The sequence below is a fragment of the Melopsittacus undulatus genome, chromosome 27 (assembly GCF_012275295.1).
Source record: "Melopsittacus undulatus isolate bMelUnd1 chromosome 27, bMelUnd1.mat.Z, whole genome shotgun sequence".
Taxonomy (NCBI): domain Eukaryota; kingdom Metazoa; phylum Chordata; class Aves; order Psittaciformes; family Psittaculidae; genus Melopsittacus; species Melopsittacus undulatus.
The window spans coordinates 17,321-40,855 of record NC_047553.1 but is presented as its reverse complement, the minus strand read 5'-3'; the positions used below and the strand labels follow the sequence as shown (position 1 = coordinate 40,855).

The window sequence follows — 23,535 nt, the reverse complement described above, 5'->3', positions numbered from 1 at the left end:
TTGCCTCAGCCGGGGGCGGGGTCTCGCCGCCCCTCGGCTCTGACGCTCTTTCCGCTTCCGGCGGCGGCAGCGAGCGGAGGTGCCGCGTGGGGCTGCGGACATTGGGGCCTATGGGGGATATATGGGGATCTATAGGGGTCTATAGGGATCTATAGGGCATCTATAGGGGGCTATGGGGGATCTATGGGGGTCTATAGGGGTCTATGGGGTGTATGGGTGTGTGTAGGGGTGCATAGGGGCCTATAGGGGTCTATAGAGGCCTTTGGGGGGTGCATGGGGGTTTATAGGGGGTCTATAGAGGCCTTTCGGGGATCCATAGGGTTCTATAGGGTGTCGATAGGGGTCTATAGGTGGTCTGTAGGGGTCGATAGGGATCTATAGGGGGTCTATAGGGGATCCATAGGGTTCTATAGGGGCCTTTAGGGGGTCCATAGGGATCTATAGGGTGTCCGTAGGGGTCTATGGGGTGTCCATAGGGGTCTATAGGGTGTCAATAGGGATCTATAGGGGTCCATAGGTGTCTATAAGGTGCCCATAGGGGTCTATAGGGGTCTATAGGGTGTCCATAGGGATCTATAGGGGATCCATAGGGATCTATAGGATGTCCATAGGGATCTATAGGGTGTCCACAGGGTGTCTATAGGGTGCCCATAGGGATCTATAGGGTATCCATAGGGATCTATAGGGGTCCATAGGGATCTATAGGGTATCCATAGGGATCTATAGGGTGTCCATAGGGATCTATAGGGTATCCATAAGGATCTATAGGGGTCCATAGGGATCTATAGGGTGTCCATAGGGATCTATAGGGTGTCCATAGGGATCTATAGGGTATCCATAAGGATCTATAGGGGTCCATAGCCCCCCGCAGCCCCTAACCCCATTGCCCCACAGACGATGTCGTCCCACCTGCAGTGGATGGTGCTGAGGAACTGCTCCAGCTTCCTGCTCAAGAGGAACAACCAGACCTACAGCACGGTCAGGACCCCATAGAGACCCCATAACCCTATAGGGACCTCATAACCCCATAGGGACCTCATAACCCCATAGAGACCCCATAACCCCATAGGGACCTCATAACCCCATAGGGACCTCATAACCCCATAGGGACCCCATAACCCCATAGAGACCCCATAACCCCATAGAGACCCCATAGAGACCCCATAACCCCATAGAGACCCCATAACCCCATAGGGGAACCCATAACCCCATAGAGACCCCATAACCCCATAGAGACCTGATAAGGACCCCATAGGGACCCCATAACCCCATAGAGACCACATAACCCCATAGGGATCTCTAAAAACCTTATTTTGGGTCCATTTCCCCCTATTTTGGGTCCATTTTCCCTATTTTGGGTCCATTCCGGTTGATTTTGGCTCATTTCGGGTGATTTTTGGGTCCATTTTGGGTGATTTTGGGCTCATTTCCGGTGATTTTGGCTCATTTCGGGTGATTTAGCCCCATTTTAGGTGTGTTTTTGGCTCAGTTTGGGTCAGTTTCAGGTGTTTTTGGGTCAGTTTCAGGTGTTTTTGGCTCAGTTTTGGGTCAGTTTCAGGTGTTTTTGGCTCAGTTTTGGGTCAGTTTCAGATGATTTTGGGTCAGATTCAGATGATTTTGGGTCAGATTCAGCTGTTTTTGGCTCATCTCCCCCATAGGAACCCCACAATCTCAAGTCCCGTCACTCCTTCCGCTATAATGGACTCATCCATCGCAAGTCTGTGGGGGTGGAACCAGCTCCGGACGCCAAAGGCATCGTCGTGGTGCTCAAGAAGCGCACGGGTCAGGACCTCTGACCCCCCCATGACCCCCCCATGACCCCCCCTTGACCCCCCTTGAACCCCCCCATTTACCCCCTTTAACATACATTGCTCCCCCTTTACCCCCCCTTGAACCCTCTTTGAACCCCCCCTTTACCCCCATTAACCCCCCATTAACCCCCCCATTATCCCCCCATTTACCCCCCATTTACCCCCCATAACCCCCCATAACCCCCCCATTACCCCCTTTGGCCCCCCATTTACCCCCCCTTTTACCCCCCCTTTATCCCCCCTTTATCCCCTCTTAACCCCCTCTTAACCCCCCCTTACCCCCCCTTATTCCCCCCTTAACCCCCCCATTTACCCCCCCATTTATCCCCTTTACCCCCCTTCATCCCCCCTTTTACCCCCTTTATCCCCCCTTAACCCCTGTTACCCCCCCTTACCTACCCTTTAAACCCACCCTTTATCCCCCTTAACCCCCCTTGAACCCCCTTTACTCCCTTTTACCCCCCCATTTACCCCCTCTTCACCCCCCTTTACCCCCCTTAGCCCCCCCATTACCCTCTTTGCCCCCCATTTACCCCCCTTTTACCCCCCCTTTTACCCCCCCTTTATCCCCCCTTTATCCCCTCTTAACCCCCCCCTTTCTATCCCCCTTTAATCCCCTTTACCCCCCTTTAATCTCTTTACCCCTATTAACCCCCTCTTACCCCCCCTTATTCCCCCCTTAACCCCCCCATTTACCCCCCCATTTATCCCCTTTACCCCCCGTAACCCCCCTTACCCCCCTTTGACCCCCTTTATCCCCCCCTTAACCCCTGTTACCCCCATTCCCCTCCCTTTACCCCCCCATTTACCTCCCCATTAACCCCCCCTTATCCCCCCCTTTAACCCCATTTACCCCCCTTTACACCCCCTTATCCCCCCTTTACACCCCCTTTACCCCCCTTTAACCCCCCTTTAAACCCCATTACCCCCCTTATTCCCCCTTTATCCCCCCTTAACCCTCCTTTCACCCCCATTACCCCACATTTAACCCTCTATATCTCCCCTTTACCCCCCCTTTAACTGCCCCTTTACCCCCCCTTGGCCCCATTGCCCCCCATTGCTGCCCCCCCGTGTCCCCATTGCCCCCCCATTATCCCTATTGCCCCCTTACCCCCCCATTTACCCCCTATTATAACCCCATTGCCCCCCCATTATCCCTATTGCCCCTTTACCCCCTTACCCCCCCCATTTACCCCCTATTATAACCCCCCCATTGCCCCCCCATTATCCCTATTGCCCCTTTACCCCCCCCATTTACCCCCCCATTTACCCCCATTTACCCCCCCATTTACCCCCATTGCCCCCCCATTTACCCCCATTTACCCCCCCATTTACCCCCATTGCCCCCCCATTTACCCCCATTTACCCCCATTGCCCCCCCATTTACCCCCATTGCCCCCATTGCCCCCCCATTTACCCCCATTGCCCCCCCATTTACCCCCATTGCCCCCCCATTTACCCCCATGTCCCCCCCCATTTACCCCCCCCCATGTCCCCCCCCAGGCCAGCGCAAACCCTCCTCCTCCTCCTCGCGCATCTCCATCCATCGCGACGCTCGAGCCACACTCCGGAGCCTGCGGAACATCATCCGCAAGAACCGCTACCGCCGGGACCTGCGCATGGTCAGACCCACACTTATGGGGCAGAGTCACACTTGGGGGGCAGGAACACACTTATGGGGCAGAGCCACACTTGGGGGGCAGACACACACTTATGGGGCAGAGCCACACTTGGGGGGTGACACACACTTGGGGGGCAGACCCACACTTAGGGGGCAGACACACACTTATGGGGCAGAGCCACACTTGGGGGGGGACCCACACTTGGGGGGCAGACCCACACTTGGGGGGCAGAGCCACACTTATGGGGCAGACACACACTTATGGGGCAGAGCCACACTTGGGGGGGGACCCACACTTGGGGGGCAGACCCACACTTGGGGGGCAGAGCCACACTTGGGGGTCAGACACACACTTATGGGGCAGAGCCACACTTGGGGGGCAGACCCACACTTATGGGGCAGACACACACTTGGGGGGCAGGCACACACTTGGGGGGCAGACACACACTTATGGGGCAGACACACACTTGGGGGGCAGGCACACACTTGGGGGGCAGAGCCACACTTATGGGGCAGAGCCACACTTGGGGGGCAGAGCCACACTTGGGGGGTGACCCACACTTGGGCAGACCCACACTTGGGGGGCAGACACACACTTGGGGGGCAGACACACACTTGGGGGGCAGAGCCACACTTATGGGGCAGAGCCACACTTGGGGGGCAGAGCCACACTTGGGGGGGGACCCACACTTGGGGGCAGACCCACACTTGGGGGGCAGGAACACACTTGGGGGGCAGACCCACACTTGGGAGGTGACCCACACTTATGGGGCAGAAACACACTTGGGGGGTGACCCACACTTGGGGGGCAGAGCCACACTTATGGGGCAGACACACACTTGGGGGGCAGACACACACTTATGGGGCAGACACACACTTATGGGGCAGACACACACTTGGGGGGCAGACACACACTTATGGGGCAGACACACACTTGGGGGGTGACACACACTTATGGGGCAGAGCCACACTTGGGGGGCAGACACACACTTGGGGGGCAGACCCACACTTATGGGGCAGACACACACTTGGGGGGTGACCCACACTTGGGGGGCAGACCCACACTTGGGGGCAGAGCCACACTTGGGGGGTGACACACACTTGGGGGGCAGACACACACTTGGGGGGCAGACACACACTTATGGGGCAGACCTACACTTGGGGGGCAGACACACACTTGGGGGGCAGACACACACTTATGGGGCAGAGCCACACTTGGGGGGCAGACCCACACTTGGGGGGGACACACACTTGGGGACAGACACACACTTGGGGGGCAGACCCACACTTGGGGGGCAGACCCACACTTGGGGGGCAGGAACACACTTGGGGGGCAGACCCACACTTGGGAGGTGACCCACACTTATGGGGCAGACACACACTTATGGGGCAGAGCCACACTTGGGGGGCAGAGCCACACTTATGGGGCAGACACACACTTATGGGGCAGACCTACACTTGGGGGGCAGACACACACTTGGGGGGCAGACACACACTTATGGGGCAGAGCCACACTTGGGGGCAGAGCCACACTTGGGGGGTGACACACACTTGGGGGGCAGACACACACTTGGGGGGCAGAGCCACACTTGGGGGGCAGGACCCACACTTGGGGGGTGAGCCACAGGTGGGTCCATTTCCCCTATTTTGGGTCCATTTCCCCTATTTTGGGTCCATCTCCCCCTATTTTGGGTCCATTTCCCCCTATTTTGGGTCCATTTCTCCCTATTTTGGGTCCATTTCCCCCTGTTTTGGGTCCATCTCCCCCTGTTTTGGGTCCTCGCCCCATAGGCTGCCCTGCGTCGTGCCAGTGCCATCCTGCGCAGCCAGAAGCCAGTGGTGATGAAGAAGAAGAGGGTCCGGGCGGCGAAGGCTCCGTGAACACCCCATTGACCCCCCCCCATTGACCCCCATTAACCCCCCATTACCCCCCCATTCACCCCCATTACCCCTCATTGACCCCAATTACCCCCCCATTGATCCCCATTACCACCCCATTGCCCCCCCATTACCCCCCATTGATTCCCATTACCCTCCCATTGCCCCCCCATTACCTCCCCATTAGCCCCCCCATTGATCCCCATTGTCCCCCATTATCCCCCCATTGATTCCCATTACCCCCCCATTACCCCCCCATTACCCCCCATAATAAAGGGGTCTCAACAGTGCCCCCATTGAGTCCAGTTGTGTTTATTGGGGGGGGGTCCATATGGGGCTGGGGGGGGGGGCGGGTTACATGGGTTGGGGTCCCCCCCCATAGGATGTGGGTCCCCCCATTGGATTTAGGGTCCCCCCCATTGGATGTGGGTCCCCCCATGGATTTGGGATTCCCCCCCATTGGTTTTGGGGTCCCCCCATAGGATGTGGGTCCCCCCCATAGATTTTGGGTCCCCCCCATTGATTTTGGGGTCCCCCCCATTGGATTTGGGTCCCCCCCATAGGATTTGGGGTCCCCCCCATTGGATTTGGGATCCCCCCCATTGGTTTTGGGGTCCCCCCATAGGATGTGGGTCCCCCCCATAGATTTTGGGTCCCCCCCATTGATTTTGGGGTCCCCCCCCATAGGATTTGGGTCCCCCCCATTGGTTTTGGGCCCCCCCTATTTCTTGGGCTCGTATTGGATGAGTCTCATGATGTCATCGTTGTCCAAGACCCCATCGATGAACTCAGCCTCGGCCAGCTTATCTGTGGGGCACAACAGGGGCAATGGGGTCAATGGGGCAGAACAATGGGGAGCAATGGGGGGGGCACCATATGGGGGGCAATGGGGGGCAGAACAATGGGGAGCAATGGGGGGGGCAGAACAATGGGGGGCACAATATGGGGGCAGAACAATGGGGGTCAATGGGGGGCGGGCACCATATGGGGGGGCAGAACAATGGGGGACAATGGGGGTCAATGGGGGGCAGAACAATGGGGGGCAATGGGGGGGGGGCAGAACAATGGGGGTCAATGGGGGGGTCCAGTTGGCACTGGGGAGGTTTAAGGGGGTTTTGGGTCAGTTTCAGGTGTTTTTGGGTCAGTTTCAGGTGTTTTTGAGTCAGTTTCAGGTGATTTTGGGTCAGTTTCAGGTGATTTTGGGTCAGTTTCAGGTGTTTTTGGGTCAGTTTCAGGTGATTTTGGGTCAGTTTCAGGTGATTTTGGGTCAGTTTCAGGTGTTTTTGGGTCAGTTTCAGGTGTTTTTGGGTCAGTTTCAGGTGTTTTTGGGTCAGTTTCAGGTGATTTTGGGTCAGTTTCAGGTGTTTTTGGGGTGATTTTGGGTGTTTTTGGGTGTTTTTGGGGTGATTTTGGGTGTTTTTGGGTGTTTTTGGGGTGATTTTGGGTGTTTTTGGGTCAGTTTCAGGTGTTTTTGGGGTGATTTTGGGTGTTTTTGGGTCAGTTTCAGGTGATTTTGGGTCAGTTTCAGGTGTTTTTGGGTCAGTTTCAGGTGTTTTTGGGTCAGTTTCAGGTGTTTTTGGGTCAGTTTCAGGTGATTTTGGGTCAGTTTCAGGTGATTTTGGGTCAGTTTCAGGTGTTTTTGGCTCATTTTGGGTCAGTTTCAGGTGTTTTTGGGTCAGTTTCAGGTGTTTTTGGGTCAGTTTCAGGTGTTTTTGGGTCAGTTTCAGGTGATTTTGGGTCAGTTTCAGGTGTTTTTGGGGTGATTTTGGGTGTTTTTGGGGTGTTTTTGGGTGTTTTTGGGTGTTTTTGGGGTGATTTTGGGTGTTTTTGGGGTGATTTTGGGTGTTTTTGGGTGTTTTTGGGGTGATTTTGGGTGTTTTTGGTACCATTCTCCCCCTTGTTGAAATGAGCCCAGAGTTTCTCTGCACGTTTCTCGGGTGTGTTCTCGTCCTCGGGCAGAGACTCTCGTTCCTTGGGGGGGATGAGCTGGAAAACAGCCTGGGGGGACCCATAGAGAGACATAGAGACACATAGAGACCCATAGAGACAGATAGAGACAGATAGAGACACATAGAGACCCATAGAGACACATAGAGACACATAGAGACACATAGAGACACATAGAGACCCATAGAGACCATAGAGACCATAGAGACACATAGAGACACATAGAGACACATAGAGACCATAGAGACACATAGAGACACATAGAGACCATAGAGACACATAGAGACACATAGAGACCATAGAGACACATAGAGACACATAGAAACACATAGAGACACATAGAGACCCATAGAGACCCATAGAGACCATAGAGACCCATAGAGACCATAGAGACACATAGAGACCATAGAGACACATAGAGACACATAGAGACACATAGAGACCCATAGAGACCCATAGAGACCATAGAGACCCATAGAGACCATAGAGACACATAGAGACACATAGAGACACATAGAGACCATAGAGACACATAGAGACACATAGAGACACATAGAGACACATAGAGACACATAGAGACCATAGAGACACATAGAGACACATAGAGACACATAGAACACCATGTCCCCCCCCCAGGCTCTGGGTCCTTTAATGACCCCGGGGGGGGTATTTAATCCCCCCCCAAAGCAGCTTTAACCCCCCCCCCCCATGGAGCTTAATGGGATTTAACCAATGGGGGGGGGGCACAAATCAGTGCCTGAGAAGTGGGGCAGCCCCATAGAGCCCCATTGCACAATGAGGGGTTCCAGCCCCATAGCTCCTCTCTCACACCCCATAGCTGCCCCATAGCCTCTCTCTCACACCCCATAGCTGCCCCATAGCCTCTCTCACACCCCATAGCTGCCCCATAGCCTCTCTCTCACACCCTAGATCCGCCCCACATCCTCCCCATAGCCCCTCTCTCACACCCCATATCTGCCCCATAGCTGCCCCATATCTGCCCCATAACCAGCCCCACACCTGCCCCATAGCCAGCCCCATAGCTGCCCCACACCCAGCCCCACATCCGCCCCACATCTGCCCCATAGCTGCCTCACATCCACCCCATAACCAGCCCCACATCTGCCCCATAGCCGCCCCATAGCCTCACACCCCACACCCAGCCCCACATCTCACCGTGACGATCTCCAGCACCTCCCCCTTGCTGACCTCCCCATAGCCCCTCTCTCACACCCCATAGCTGCCCCATAGCTGCCCCATAGCCCCTCTCTCACACCCCACATCCGCCCCACATCTGCCCTGTAACCAGCCCCACATCTGCCCCATAACCAGCCCCACATCTCACACCCCATAGCCAGCCCCACACCTGCCCCACATCTGCCCCATAGCAGCCCCACATCCAGCCCCACATCTCACCGTGACAATCTCCAGCACCTCCCCCTTGCTGACCTCCCCGTCTCTATCCACATCGAACAGCGCGAACGCCCATAGCCTCTCTCACACCCCATAGCTGCCCCATAGCCTCTCTCACACCCCATAGCTGCCCCATAGCCTCTCTCTCACACCCCATATCTGCCCCATAGCTGCCCCACATCTGCCCCATAACCAGCCCATCTGCCCCATAACTAGCCCCACATCTGCCCCATAGCCAGCCCCACATCCGCCCCATAGCTGCCCCATAGCCCCTCTCTCACACCCCACATCTGCCCCATAGCTGCCCCACACCTGCCCCATAACCAGCCCCACATCTGCCCCATAGGCAGCCCCACATCTCACACCCCATAGCTGCCCCATACCCAGCCCCATAGCCACCCCATAGCCAGCCCCACATCTGCCCCATAACCAGCCCCACAGCTGCCCCCCATCTCACCGTGACGATCTCCAGCACCTCCCCCTTGCTGACCTCCCCATAGCCCCTCTCTCACACCCCATACCCAGCCCCATACCCAGCCCCACACCAGCCCCATAGCTGCCCCATACCCAGCCCCACATCCAGCCCCACATCTCACCGTGACGATCTCCAGCACCTCCCCCTTGCTGACCTCCCCGTCTCTATCCACGTCGAACAGCGCGAACGCCCAGCGCAGTTTGACCTTTGCCCTCCCCGGGGCCGTCAGGTTCATGGCCAGCACGAACTCGCGGAAGTCCAGGCTCCCGTCGCCGTCCGAGTCCAGGCTGCGGAACACGTGGGCCGCGTAGGCCGCGACCTCTGACCCCGGCAGGAAGTGGCGGTAGAGGCGCAGGAAGTCGCGGTGCCGCACGCGCCCGTCCGGCTGCTGCTGCAGGAAGCGGTTGTGCCACTCGCGCAGTTGGGCCTCAGTGAAGGGGGTTGAGGCCTGGAGCTCAGAGAGGAGCTCTGGGGACAGGGAGCGGCTGCGGCCGCTGCCCATGGTGATACCGGTTGTACTGGTTGTACTGGTGTCACTGGTGCTGGTGGTGCCGGTGGTACTGGTGCTGTGGGTACCAGTGGTGCTGGTGGTACTGGTTGTACTGGTATCACTGGTGCTGGTACTGGTGACTGTTGGTGGTGCTGGTGACACTGGTGCTGGTGGTGCTGGTGGTGCTGGTAGTACTGGTGGTACTGGTTGTACTGGTGCTGCTGGTGCTGGTGTCACTGGTGTCACTGGTCCTGGTACTGGTGTCACTGGTGCTACTGGTTGTACTGGTGCTGGTGACTGTTGGTGGTACTGGTTGTACTGGTTGTACTGGTGCTGCTGGTGCTGGTGTCACTGGTGTCACTGGTCCTGGTACTGGTGTCACTGGTGCCGCTGGTGCTGGTGGTACTGGTGCTGTGGGTACCAGTGGTGCTGGTGGTACTGGTTGTACTGGTATCACTGGTGCTGGTACTGGTGACTGTTGGTGGTGCTGGTGACACTGGTGCTGGTGGTGCTGGAGCTGGTGGTGCTGGTAGTACTGGTGGTACTGGTTGTACTGGTGCTGGTACTGGTGACTGTTGGTGGTGCTGCTGACACTGGTGGTACTGGTGACACTGGTGGTACTGGTGCTGTGGGTACCGGTGGTACTGGTGGTACTGGTTGTACTGGTGCTGCTGGTGTCACTGGTGTCACTGGTCCTGGTACTGGTGTCACTGGTGCCGCTGGTGCTGGTGGTACTGGTGCTGTGGGTACCGGTGGTACTGGTGGTACTGGTTGTACTGGTGCTGGTACTGGTGCTGCTGGTAGTACTGGTGGTACTGGTGGTGCTGGTGGTACTGGTGTTACTGGTGCTGCTGGTGCTGCTGGTACTGGTGTTACTGGTGCTGCTGGTGCTGGTGACACTGGTGGTACTGGTGGTGCTGCTGGTGCTGGTGGTACTGGTGGTACTGGTTGTACTGGTGCTGGTACTGGTGACTGCTGGTGGTGCTGGTGACTGCTGGTGGTGCTGGTGGTACTGGTGGTACTGGTGCTGGTGGTACTGGTGGTACTGGTGACACTGGTGGTACTGGTGCTGGTGGTGACTGTTGGTGGTACCGGTGGTACTGGTGGTACTGGTGGTGGTGGTACTGGTGCTGGTACTGGTGGTACTGGTGTCACTGGTGCTGGTGGTACTGGTGCTGGTGGTACTGGTGGCGCTGGTGGTGCTGGTGGTACTGGTGGTACTGGTGGGACTTGTGGTACTGGTGGTACTGATGACTGCTGGTGCTGCTACTGGTGGTACTGGTGGTACTGGTGCTGCGGGTACCGGTGCTGGTGGTACTGGTGCTACCAGTGACTGCCGGTGGTACCAGTGCTGGTGCTGGTCCTGGTGGTGGTACTGGTTGTACTGGTGGTACTGGCACTGGTGGTGGTGCTGGTTGTACTGGTGGTGCAGGTACCGGTGCTACTGGTGCTGGTGGTACTGGTGACTGCTGGTGGTACTGGTGCTGGTGGTGCTGGTGCTGCTGGTGGTGCTGCTGGTACTGGTACTAGTGCTGGTTGTGGTGGTGCTGCTGTTGGTGGTACTGGTGGTACTGGTGCTGGTGGTGACGATACCGGTGCTACCAGTGACTGCTGGTGCTTCTGGTACTGGTGCTGGTGGTGCTGGTACTGGCGCTGGTGGTACTGGTGTTGATGCCGGTGGTGCTGGTGCTAGTTGTGCTACTGGTGACTGCTGGTGGTACCAGTGGTACTGGTGCTGCTGGTAGTGGTGCTGGTACCGGTGGTACTGCTGGTGCTGGTGGTACTGGTGATACCGGTGCTGCTGCCGGTGCTGCTGCTGGTGCTACTGGTGCTGCTGGTGCTGGTGCTGCTGGTGGTAGTACCGGTACTGGTGCTGCTGGTGCTGGTGGTACTGGTGATACCGGTGCTGCTGCCGGTGCTGCTGCTGGTGCTACTGGTGCTGCTGGTGGTGGTACCGGTACTGGTGCTGCTGGTGCTGGTGCTGCTGCTATGGGACTATGGGGGAGATGGGGGAAGGTAGAGGGGGATAGGGGGAGATAGGGGGAGATACGGGAGAGATAGGGGAGAGATAGGGGGCAATAGCAGGCAATAGTGGGGGATAGAAGAGAGATAGAGAACAATAGAGGGCAATGGGGGGTATAGGGGGCAATAGGGGGCGATAGGAGATAGATAGAGGGCGATAGGAGATAGATAGGGGGCGATAAAGGGCAATAGGAGAGAGATAAGCGGCAATAGGGGGCGATAGAGAGCGATAGGAACGCGATAGAAGACGATAGAGGGCGATAGGAGATCGATAGGGGGTGATAGGAGATCGATAGAGAGAGATAAGGGGCAATAGGGAGCAATAGGATAGCGATAGAGAGCGATAGGAGCTCGATAAAGAGAGATAAGGGGTGATAGGAGCTCAATAGGGGGTGATAGGGGGTAACAAGGGGGGCTATAGGGGGCAACGTGGGGGTATAGGGGGCAATGGGGGGCTATAGGAAGCAACAGGAAGGTGATGGGGGCGATAAGAGGGTGATAGAAGGGGCTATAGGGAGCAATGGGGTTCTATAGGGGGCAATGGGGGGCTATAGGGGGCAATAGGAAGGTGATGGGGGCAATAGGAGGGCGATAGAGGGGGCTATAGGGGGCAATGGGGGTCTATAGGGGGCAATAGAGGGGGCTGTAGAGGGCAATAGGTGGTGATAGTGTGTGACAAGGGGGGTTATAGGGGGCAATATAGGGCAATGGGGGGCAATAGAGGGGGACAGGGGGGTTATAGGGGGTATAAGGGCTATAGGGGGCGATAGGGTTATAGGATCAATGGGGGGTGCAATAGAGTAAGGATGGGGGGGTGATAGGGGTCAATAGGAGGGAATTGGGGGCTGATGGGGGGCAATAGAGGGCAATGGGGGGTGATGGGGGGTAATGGGGCGTAATGGGGAGCAATGGGAGGGCAATGGGGAGCAATGGGGGGTAATGGGAGGGCAATGGGGGGTAATGGGGAGCAATGGGGGGGGAACCCCAATACCTCAATGGGAGGAGGAGGAGGAGGGGGGAGCAGAGCAGGGACCCCCCAAGTGCAGGAGCCAATGGATGAGGATGAGGATGGAGCCCCCCCCTTTGGGAGCAGCTTATATAGGGATTGGGAATGGGGGGGGAGGGGGGGGTGATCCTGGATTAATGGGGACACGTGGGAATGGGGGAGGGGGGAGGGGGGGGGAGGGATGAAGGGGACACAACCCCCAAAGGCACCGAAAATACACCTGAAATACAGGCGAATAGAGCCGAAATACACCCGAAAACAGGTCAAATACACCCAAAACCAGCTCAAATGCACCTAAATCCACCCCAAGAGACCCAAATACACCTAAATAGACCCAAAATACAGGCAAAGAGACCCAAAATACAGCCAAACAGACCCAAAATACAGGCAAATAGACCCAAAATACACCCAAACCCAACTCAAATGCACCTAAATCCACCCCAATAGACCCAAAATACAGGCAAACAGAACCAAATACACCCAAACCCAGCTCAAATGCACCCAAATGCACTGAAATCCACCCAAACAGACCCAAAATACACCTAAATAGACCCAAAATACAGGCAGAGACCCAAAATACAGGCAAACAGACCCAAAATACACCCGAACCCAGCTCAAATGTACCCAAATGCACCTAAATCCACCCCAACAGACCCAAAATACACCTAAATAGACCCAAAATACAGGCAAATAGACCCAAATACACCCAAAAGCAGCTCAAATGTACCCAAATGCATTGAAATCCACCCTAATAGACCCAAATACACCCAAAACCAGCTCAAATACACCCAAAACCAGCTCAAATGCACCCAAATGCACCTAAATCTATCCTAATAGACCCAAAATACACCTAAATCTACCCAAATAGACCCAAAATACAGCCCAAACCAGCTCAAATACACCCAAACACACCTCAATACACCCCAATGGACATCAGGTACACCCAAATACACCCCAAAGCACCTAAATACACCCCAAATACACCCCCAAGAGACCTCAAATACACCCCAAGAGACCTCAAATACACCCCAAATACACCCAAATCCCCCCAATACACCCCAAATACACCCTAACAGACCCCAAATACACCTCAAATACACGCTAACAGACCCCAAATATACCTAAAATACACCCCAATTGACCCCAAATGCCTTAAATACACCCCAAATACACCTCAAACACACCCTAACAGACCCCAAATACACCAAGAGACCTCAAATACACCCCAAATACACCTCAAATACACCCCAATTGACCCCAAATACCTTAAATACACCCAAATCCCCCCAAATACACCCCAATAGACCCCAAATACACCCCAATTGACCCCAAATACCTTAAATACACCCAAATCCCCCCAAATACACCCCAATAGACCCCAAATACACCCCAAATACACCCCAATTGACCCAAATACACCCCAAATACACCCCAATTGACCCCAATACCTTCAATACACCCCAAATACACCCCAATAGACCCCAAATACACCCCAAATGACCCCAAATACACCCTAATTAATCCCAATACACCCCTAATATCCCCCCCCATAGTAACACCCCTTAATACCCCTCCCCCCCCCCCCCAGTCACGTGCCCGGGTGGGGGAGGGGGCAGCAGATGGTTGGTTCATTAAGACGCATTAACGTCAGGGTTAATTAACCACAATGGGGGGGGGGGGAGGGGCAGGACCCATCCCCCCCCTCCCCTCCCCCCCACGTGACCTCCCATTGAACTCAATGGGGGAGGGGTGTGAGAACTCCAACTCCCATCATGCCCCGCGGTGAAGGACAACATCCGGGGACTACAAAACCCAAAGCCTTTTAATGGGGGGGGGGGGGGAAGATTTTGGGGCAATTTCCCCCTTTTTTGGGGCTGTTTGTATAACTTAAATAACTTAAAGCGAGAGGAAAGGGGGGAGGGGTCTCCCCCCCCAAAATTAACCAAAACCCCCCAAAAACAGCCCAAAAAGCCAAAGCTGGAGGTGGGAGCTCATAGGGACCATTTATTCCAACCCCCCCCCCCAAAAACAGGGATATTGGGGTCCCCCCCTTGGGGTATTTGCCCCCAATGGGGTATTTGGGGTCCCAATGGGGTATTTGATGCCCCCAAGGGGGTATTTGATGCCCCCAAGGGGGTATTTGGGACCTGAATGGGGTATTTAATGCCCCCAAGGGGGTATTTGGGACCTGAATGGGGTATTTAATGCCCCCAAGGGGGTATTTGGGGTCCCAATGGGGTATTTAATGCCCCCAAGGGGGTATTTGGGGCCCCAGTGGGGTATTTAATGCCCCCAAGGGGGTATTTGGGACCTGAATGGGGTATTTAATGCCCCCAAGGGGGTATTTGGGGTCCCAATGGGGTATTTAATGCCCCCAAGGGGGTATTTGGGGTCCCAATGGGGTATTTCATGCCCCCAAGGGGGTATTTGGGACCTGAATGGGGTATTTAATGCCCCCAAGGGGGTATTTGGGGTCCCAATGGGGTATTTAATGCCCCCAAGGGGGTATTTGGGGCCCCAATGGGGTATTTAATGCCCCCAAGGGGATATTTGGGGCAATTAAAGCCTCCAGGGGGGTATTTCAGACACCAAAGGGGGTATTTGATTCCCCCCCCCGGGGGTATCCACAGCCCCACAGGGAAACTGATGGGGGGGGGATTTGAGGCTCTCCATGGGGTATTTCCCCCCCCCCATTGCCCATAGGGGGGTACTTAAACCCCAAATGGGGGGGGTGTTTAAACCCCAAAGGGGGGGCACTGAAACCCCAATGGGGGGGTACTTAAACCCCAATGGGGGAGGGTATTTAAATCCCAAAGGGGGGGTATTTAAACCCCAATGGGGGGGCACTGATACCCCAATGGGGGGGTATTTAAACCCCAGTGGGGGGGGTATTTACACCCAAAGGGGGGGGCATTGAAACCCCAAAGGGGGGCATTGAAATCCCAATGGGAGGTGTTTAAACCCCAATGGGGGGGGGGGCACTGAAACCCCATGTGGGGGCATTTAAACCCCAAGGGGGGTATTTAACCCCAAGGGGGGGTATTTACACCCCAAATGGGGGTATTTACACCCCAAATGGGGGTACATTTATGGCCCCCCCCCCCTATTTAAAGCCTCCTTAGGGCCCTTTTCTTATCCACCTTCTTCTTGGGGGGGGGGGCAGGTTTCTTCTCCCTGTCCCCCGCGTGCTTCTTGGGCTGGGGTCCGTCGGGGGGGGGGGGGGGGGGGGGGGGGGGGTTAGGGGGCGGGGCCGAGGTGGAGGGGGCGGAGCTTGCGGAGGGGGCGGGGCCTCGGGCGTGGATCTCGGTCAGCAGCCGGGCTCGGGCCGCGTACTCCTCATAGTTCTCCAGCAGGAGGCGTCCGGCCTCCTCGTTCAGGGCTGACTCCGGGTTGGGGTGGATCAGGAGGCACTTGATGGTCTGGGGGGGGGGGGAAAGGGGGGTAAATAACAGCATCACATCCCATAATATACATACCCCATCCCATAATATACATCCTGACAGCCCATAATAAACATCCCCCATCCCATAATATACATCCCACCATCCCATAATATACCCCTTACCTTCAATACACATCCCCATCCCATAATATACCCCTCACCCTTAATATATATCCCCCATCCCATAATATACATCCCACATCCCATAACATACATACCCCATCCCATAATATACATTTCTCATCCCATAATATACATAACCCATCCCATAATATACATAACCCATCCCATAATATACATCCCCCCATCCCATAATATACATCCCCCATCCCATAATATACCCCTCACCCTTAATATATATCCCCCATCCCATAATATACATCTTGACATCCCATAATATACACCCCCATCCCATAATATACATCCCTCATTCCATAATATACATCCCCATCCCATAATATACATCCCCCATCCCATAATATACATCCCACCATCCCATAATATACATCCCCCCATCCCATAATATACATCCCCCATCCCATAATAGACATCCCCCATCCCATAATACACATCCTGACATCCCATAATACACCTGTTACCCTTAATATATATCCCCCATCCCATAATATACCCCTTAGCCTTAATATGTATTCCCCATCCCATAATATACTGCATACCCTTAATATACATACCCCATCCCATGATATACCCCTTATCCTTAATATAAGCCCACCATCCCATAATACACCCCTTACCCTTAATACACATCCCACCATCCCATAATATACCACTTACCTTCAATACACATGCGCATCCCATAATACACCCATTACCCTTAACATAAACCTGCCTTTCCATAATATACTCCTTACCTTTAATATACATCCCCCATCCCATAATACACTCCTTACCTTCAATATAAGCCTGCCATCCCATCCCATCCCCATCCCATCCCCATTCCCATCCCAGTACATCCCAGTACACACCAGTAGGACATGGCGCAGTCCCAGTTCAGCTCTCCAGTCCCTCCTGAGCACATTGACACAGATCTCCCCCATCCCCATCCCATCCCCATCCCATCCCCATCCCATCCCCATCCCCATCCCCATCCCCATCCCAGTACATCCCAGTACATCCCAGTACACACCAGTAGGACATGGCGCAGTCCCAGTTCAGCTCTCCAGTCCCTCCGGAGCACATTGACACAGATCTCCCCCATCCCCATCCCCATCCCATTCCCATCCCCATCCCATCCCCATCCCAGTACATCCCAGTACACACCAGTAGGACATGGCGCAGTCCCAGTTCAGCTCTCCAGTCCCTCCGGAGCACATTGACACAGATCTCCCCCATCCCCATCCCATCCCCATCCCCATCCCATTCCCATCCCATTCCATCCCCATCCCATTCCCATCCCATTCCCATCCCAGTACATCCCAGTACACACCAGTAGGACATGGCGCAGTCCCAGTTCAGCTCTCCAGTCCCTCCTCAGTACATTGACACAGATCTCCCCCATCCCCATCCCATTCCCATCCCATCCCCATCCCATTCCCATCCCATTCCCATCCCATCCCCATCCCATCCCCATCCCATCCCCATCCCCATCCCATTCCCATCCCAGTACATCCCAGTACATCCCAGTACACACCAGTAGGACATGGCGCAGTCCCAGTTCAGCTCTCCAGTCCCTCCGCAGCACATTGACACAGATCTCCCCCATCCCCATCCCATCCCCATCCCATTCCCATCCCCATCCCATTCCCATCCCATTCCCATCCCAGTACATCCCAGTACACACCAGTAGGACATGGCGCAGTCCCAGTTCAGCTCTCCAGTCCCTCCGCAGCACATTGACACAGATCTCCCCCATCCCCATCCCATCCCCATCCCATTCCCATCCCCATCCCATTCCCATCCCATTCCCACCCCATTCCCATCCCAGTACATCCCAGTACACACCAGTAGGACATGGCGCAGTCCCAGTTCAGCTCTCCAGTCCCTCCTCAGCACATTGACACAGATCTCCCCCATCCCCATCCCATCCCCATCCCATCCCCATCCCCATCCCCATCCCATCCCCATCCCATTCCCATCCCAGTACATCCCAGTACACACCAGTAGGACATGGCGCAGTCCCAGTTCAGCTCTCCAGTCCCTCCGGAGCACATTGACACAGATCTCCCCCCCTGGCCCCACATTGGGATGGAAGATCCTGGTCAGGAAGAATCCTTTGGGAGGAGCCGTCGGGAATTCCTTGCCCAGCACCAGCTTCATCCGGAACAGGCCCCCCGAGTATGGGGTGCCCTCTGGGGGGGGAGGGTATGGGGTCAGATGGGGTGGGGTCCTATGGGATGGGATCCTATGGGATGGGTTATAGGGATCCTATGGGATGGGGATCCAATGGGATGGGTCATGAGGATCCAATGGGATGGAGTTATCGGGATTCAATAGGATGAAGATCTAATGGGATGGCTCATAGGGATCCAATGGGATGGGTCATAATGATTCAATAGGATGGGGATCCAATGAGATGGGTTATAGGGATCCAATGGGATGGGGCCCAATGTATGGGTCATAGGGATCCAATGGGATGGGGTCATAGGGATTCAATAGGATGGGGATTATGGGGATCCAATGGGATGGGTCATAGGGATCCAATGGGATGGGATCCAATAGGATGGGGATCATGGGGATTCAATGGTATGGGGTCATAGGGATTCAATAGGGTGGGGAATACGGGGATCTAATGGGATGGGATCATAGGGATTCAATAGGATGGGGACATAGGGATCCAATGGAATGGGGATCCAATGGGATGGGTCACAGGGATTCAATAGGATGGGGTCCAAGGGGATGGGGTCATAGGAATCCTATGGGATGGGTCATAGGGATTCAATGGGATGCGGATCCAATGGGATGGGGTTATAGGGATCCAATGGGATGGGGATCCAATGCAAAGGGGGTTATGGGGATTCTATGGGATGGGGTCATGAAGATCCAATGGGATGGGAACCAATGGGATGGGGATCCAATGGGATGGGCTCATAGGGATTCAATAGGATGGGGATCATGGGGACCCAATGGGATGGGTCATAGGGATCCAATGGGATGGAGATCCAATGGGATGGGGTTATAGGGGTCCAATGGGATGGGATCCAATGGGATGGGGATCCAATGGGATGGGGATTCAATAGGATGGGATCCAATGGGATGGGTTATAGGGATCCTATGTGATGGGGATCCAATGGGATGGGTCATGAGGATCCAATGGGATGGAGTTATCGGGATTCAATAGGATGAAGATCTAATGGGATGGCTCATAGGGATCCAATGGGATGGGTCATAATGATTCAATAGGATGGGGATCCAATGAGATGGGTTATAGGGATCCAATGGGATGGGGCCCAATGTATGGGTCATAGGGATCCAATGGGATGGGGTCATAGGGATTCAATAGGATGGGGATTATGGGGATCCAATGGGATGGGTCATAGGGATCCAATGGGATGGGATCCAATAGGATGGGGATCATGGGGATTCAATGGTATGGGGTCATAGGGATTCAATAGGGTGGGGAATACGGGGATCTAATGGGATGGGATCATAGGGATTCAATAGGATGGGGACATAGGGATCCAATGGGATGGGGATCCAATGGGATGGGCTCATAGGGATTCAATAGGATGGGGATCATGGGGACCCAATCGGATGGGTCATAGGGATCCAATGGGATGGAGATCCAATGGGATGGGGTTATAGGGGTCCAATGGGATGGGATCCAATGGGATGGGGGTTATAGGGATCCAATGGGATGGGGATCCAATGGGATGGGGATCCAATAGGATGGGATCCAATGGGATGGGTCATAGGGATCCTATGGGATGGGGATCCAATGGGATGCGGATTCAATGGGATGGCAGTTATGGGGATCCAATGGGATTGGGTTGCATTGGGGGTGTTTTGGAGTGCATTGGTGGGTACTGGGGTACACTGGGGTGTATTGGGGTGCACTGGGGTGGTTTTGGGGTGTCCGTACTGGGCCCCTCGATGGTGACCTGCATGTCGGTGTTCATTGGGGTACATTGGGGCTCACTGGGGTACACTGGGGCTCACTGGGGTGTACTGGGATGCACTGGGGTATACTGGGATGCACTGGGCTGTACTGGGGTGTCCGTACCGGGCCCCTCGATGGTGACCTGCACGTTGGTGTGCATTGGGGGTACATTGGGGCTCACTGGGGTACACTGGGATGCACTGGGATGCACTGGGTTGTACTGGGCTGTACTGGAGTGTCCATACCGGGCCCCTCGATGGTGACCTGCACGTCAGTGACATCCTCCTCATTGGGATACATTGGGGCTCATTAGGGTACATTGGGGCATACTGGGGTGTACTGGGATGCACTGGGCTGTACTGGGGTGTACTGGGGTGTACTGGGGTGTCCATACCGGGCCCCTCGATGGTGACCTGCACGTCAGTGACATCCTCCTCATTGGGGTGCATTGGGGCACACTGGGGCTCACTGGGGTGTGTTGGGGTATACTGGGCTGTACTGGGGCATACTGGGCTGTACTGGTGTGTCCATACCGGGCCCCTCGATGGTGACCTGCACGTCGGTGACATCCTCCTCATTGGGACACATTGGGGCTCATTAGGGTACATTGGGGTACACTGGGGCTCACTGGGGTGTACTGGGCTGTACTGGGGCATACTGGGCTGTACTGGGATGTCCATACCGGGCCCCTCGATGGTGACCTGCACGTCAGTCACATCCTCCTCATTGGGACACAGTTTGATGCCATCGGGGGGGTCAGTGCTGAGCAGGGACAGCTCCCGATAGAGCAGGCGCAGGATGTGGGGGGGCAGGTTCTCTGCGTTGGATGTCTGGGGGGGGCAGAGGGGTCAGGGACACCCCAAATACCCCATAAATACCCCAAATACACCCCAAATACCCATAAATACCCCATAAATACCCCCCTGCACCCCAAATACCCCACAAATACACACCAAATACCCCATAAATACACCCAAATACCCCCTGCACCCCAAATACCCACAGATACCCCATATATACCCCCAAAATACCCCCCTGTACCACAAATACCCCACAAATACCCCCCAAATGCCCCACAAATACACCCACAGCACCCCAAATACCCACAGATACCCCATAAATACACCCCAAATACCCCATAAATACCCATAAATACCCCACAAATACCCCCCTGCACCCCAAATACACCGCAAATACCCCCCACAACACCCCAAATACCCAACACCCCAAATACCCCACAAATACCCCCCTGCACCCCAAATACCCCACAAATACCCCACCTGCACCCCAAAAACCCCCTCCTGCACCCCAAATACCCCCCATGCACCCCAAATATCCCCTCCTGCACCCCAAATACCCCACCTGCACCCCAAAAACCCCCTCCTGCACCCCAAATACCCCCCATGCACCCCAAATACCCCCTCCTGCACCCCAAATACCCCCCCCAGCATCACAAATCCCCCCCCAATGATGGGCAATGAGCAGGGGAGCCCATTGCTGCCATAGGGGGGGCTGGGTTAGGGTTCCCCCCCCATTGGAATGGTTCAACCCACACCCCCCCAGTACTCACCTGCCAGGCACTACCACGTGGCTCCTGGGGGGGGATATGAGGGGTGAGACACAAATCATACCAGAAACACCCCAAAACCACCGGAAATCACCCCAAAAACACCTCAAATCATCCCAAAACCACCGGAAATCACCCCAAAACTGCCTCAAATCACCCCAAAAACACCTGAAATCACCCTAAAACCCCCTCAAATCACCCCAAAACCCCCTCAAGTCACCCCAAAACCCCCAAATCGCTCCAAACTCCCCCAATTCTCCTTATTACCCCCTTAAATCATCCCAAATCACCCCAAAACCACCTCAAAACCCCCTTAAATCATCCCCAAATGAACCCAAACCCCTAAAATCACCCCAAAACCCCCTCAAATAACCTCAAAACCCTCTAAAACACCTCAAAACAACCCAAAACACCCCAAAAAGGCCCAAATCCCCCCAGAACCCCCCCAAATCACCTCAAAACCCCTTAAAACGCCCTCAAAACAACACAAATCACCCCAAGACCCCCTAAATTACCCCAAATCAACCGAATTTACCTCATAACTGCCCTAAACTACCTCAAAACCCCCTAAATCACCCAAAATCTATCAATTTACCTCATAACTGCCCCAATTTACCTCATAACTGCCCCAAATCACCTCAAACAACCCTAAATCACCTCAAAACGCCCTAAATCACCCAAAATCCATCAAATTTACCTCATAACCGCCCCAAATCACCTCAAAACCCCTAAATCACCCCAAAATGAACCCAATTTACCTCACAACCGCCCCAAAACAACCGAAATTACCTCAAAACCGCCTAAATCACCTCAAAACCCCCTAAATCACCCCAAATCAACTCAATTTACCTCATAACTGCCCCAAATTACCTCATAACCGCCCCAAAACACCTCAAAACCCACTAAATCACCCCAAATCCACCCAATTTACCTCATAACCGCCCCAAATCACCTCAAAACAACCCAAATCACCTCAAAACCTCCTAAATCACCCCAAATCCCCCCAATTTACCTCACAACCCCCCCCAACCCCCCTCATCCCGCCCCCCAAGGCCTCTCTCACCATCTCTGCCGTCCGGACTCGGTTCTCCCCCCGGGGGGGTCGGTTGGGATCAGGGGGTGACCCCCGAGGCCCGGGGGGGGCTCCGGTTCCTTCCCCCCCCCCCCCGGGACCCCCAAGACCCTGAGCCCTGAACGGGGAGCGCGGAGGGACCTGCGCTGCCGCCGCCCGCCCGCCGCTCTGAGCCCCGCGCGGAGGCTCCGCCCCCTTTTATCACCTCCGGCGGCGCATGGCCACGCCCCCCCGGCGGCAGCCAATGGGAGGCGGAGGGCTGAGGGGAGAGCCAATGGGGAGCGGGGAAGAGGGCGGGAGCTGAGCGGGGATTGGACGGAGAGGGAGGAAGGGGAGGGGGGAGCGCTGTAACGGTCGGCGGAAGGGGCGGGGCTTGAAGGTTTAAAAGGAAGGGTTGGCCAATGGGAAGAGGGGGACGTGCGTGAGGGGGGAGGGACTTCCGGTGCGAGCTGGGAGGCGGGGTTAGGCTATGACGGGCGGCTCGAGCAGCCAATCAGAGCGCGAGATTCGGGTGGTGCCGTCAGGAGGCGACCCCCCCTCCCCCCATCGCCCCGCCCCCATTGGACACGCCCGAATGAGTCACGTGGGCAAGAAACGTCACTTTATTCCCCTCCCCCATCGCCCCTCCCCCCTCTGGGGGGGGGGAGGGGAGGGATGGGGAGGGGGGAGGGGCTTCGAGGGGGGCGGGGCTCTAAGGCACGTGGCCCCTCCCCCCGCCTCGCGCAGGGGTCACG

At 55.5% G+C, this 23,535-nt stretch overlaps 3 protein-coding genes across 4 annotated transcripts; 1 reads left to right on the top strand and 2 right to left on the bottom strand.

The window, feature by feature from the left end:
- The first annotated feature begins 1 nt into the window (after window position 1).
- On the top strand, window positions 2-5,462 carry RPL28 (ribosomal protein L28). Its single transcript, XM_034072416.1, has 6 exons — window positions 2-79; window positions 895-978; window positions 1,659-1,782; window positions 3,315-3,433; window positions 5,224-5,339; window positions 5,445-5,462. Exons 2-5 carry the CDS (start codon window positions 898-900, stop codon window positions 5,311-5,313), a joined length of 414 nt encoding a protein of 137 aa, XP_033928307.1. The 5' UTR covers window positions 2-79; window positions 895-897; the 3' UTR covers window positions 5,314-5,339; window positions 5,445-5,462.
- Window positions 5,463-6,015: 553 nt separating this feature from the next.
- Window positions 6,016-9,665, bottom strand: LOC117437781 (visinin-like). Its single transcript, XM_034072414.1, has 3 exons — window positions 9,267-9,665; window positions 7,197-7,308; window positions 6,016-6,117 (listed from the first exon to the last, which is right to left on the bottom strand). Exons 1-3 carry the CDS (start codon window positions 9,645-9,647, stop codon window positions 6,032-6,034), a joined length of 579 nt encoding a protein of 192 aa, XP_033928305.1. The 5' UTR covers window positions 9,648-9,665; the 3' UTR covers window positions 6,016-6,031.
- A 4,976-nt stretch (window positions 9,666-14,641) lies between these two features.
- UBE2S (ubiquitin conjugating enzyme E2 S) lies at window positions 14,642-22,958 on the bottom strand. 2 transcript variants are annotated; one of them, XM_034072405.1, is made up of 5 exons: window positions 22,793-22,958; window positions 21,733-21,756; window positions 20,845-20,992; window positions 18,224-18,414; window positions 14,642-16,082 (listed from the first exon to the last, which is right to left on the bottom strand). In XM_034072405.1, the coding sequence occupies exons 1-5, from the start codon at window positions 22,793-22,795 to the stop codon at window positions 15,771-15,773; spliced, it is 678 nt and encodes a 225-aa protein (XP_033928296.1). In that variant the 5' UTR covers window positions 22,796-22,958; the 3' UTR covers window positions 14,642-15,770. The 2 variants fall into 2 exon arrangements, with proteins under 2 accessions (XP_033928296.1, XP_033928297.1); XM_034072406.1 differs by lacking the exons at window positions 20,845-20,992; window positions 21,733-21,756; window positions 22,793-22,958 and adding an exon at window positions 20,408-20,494.
- Window positions 22,959-23,535: the final 577 nt, after the last annotated feature.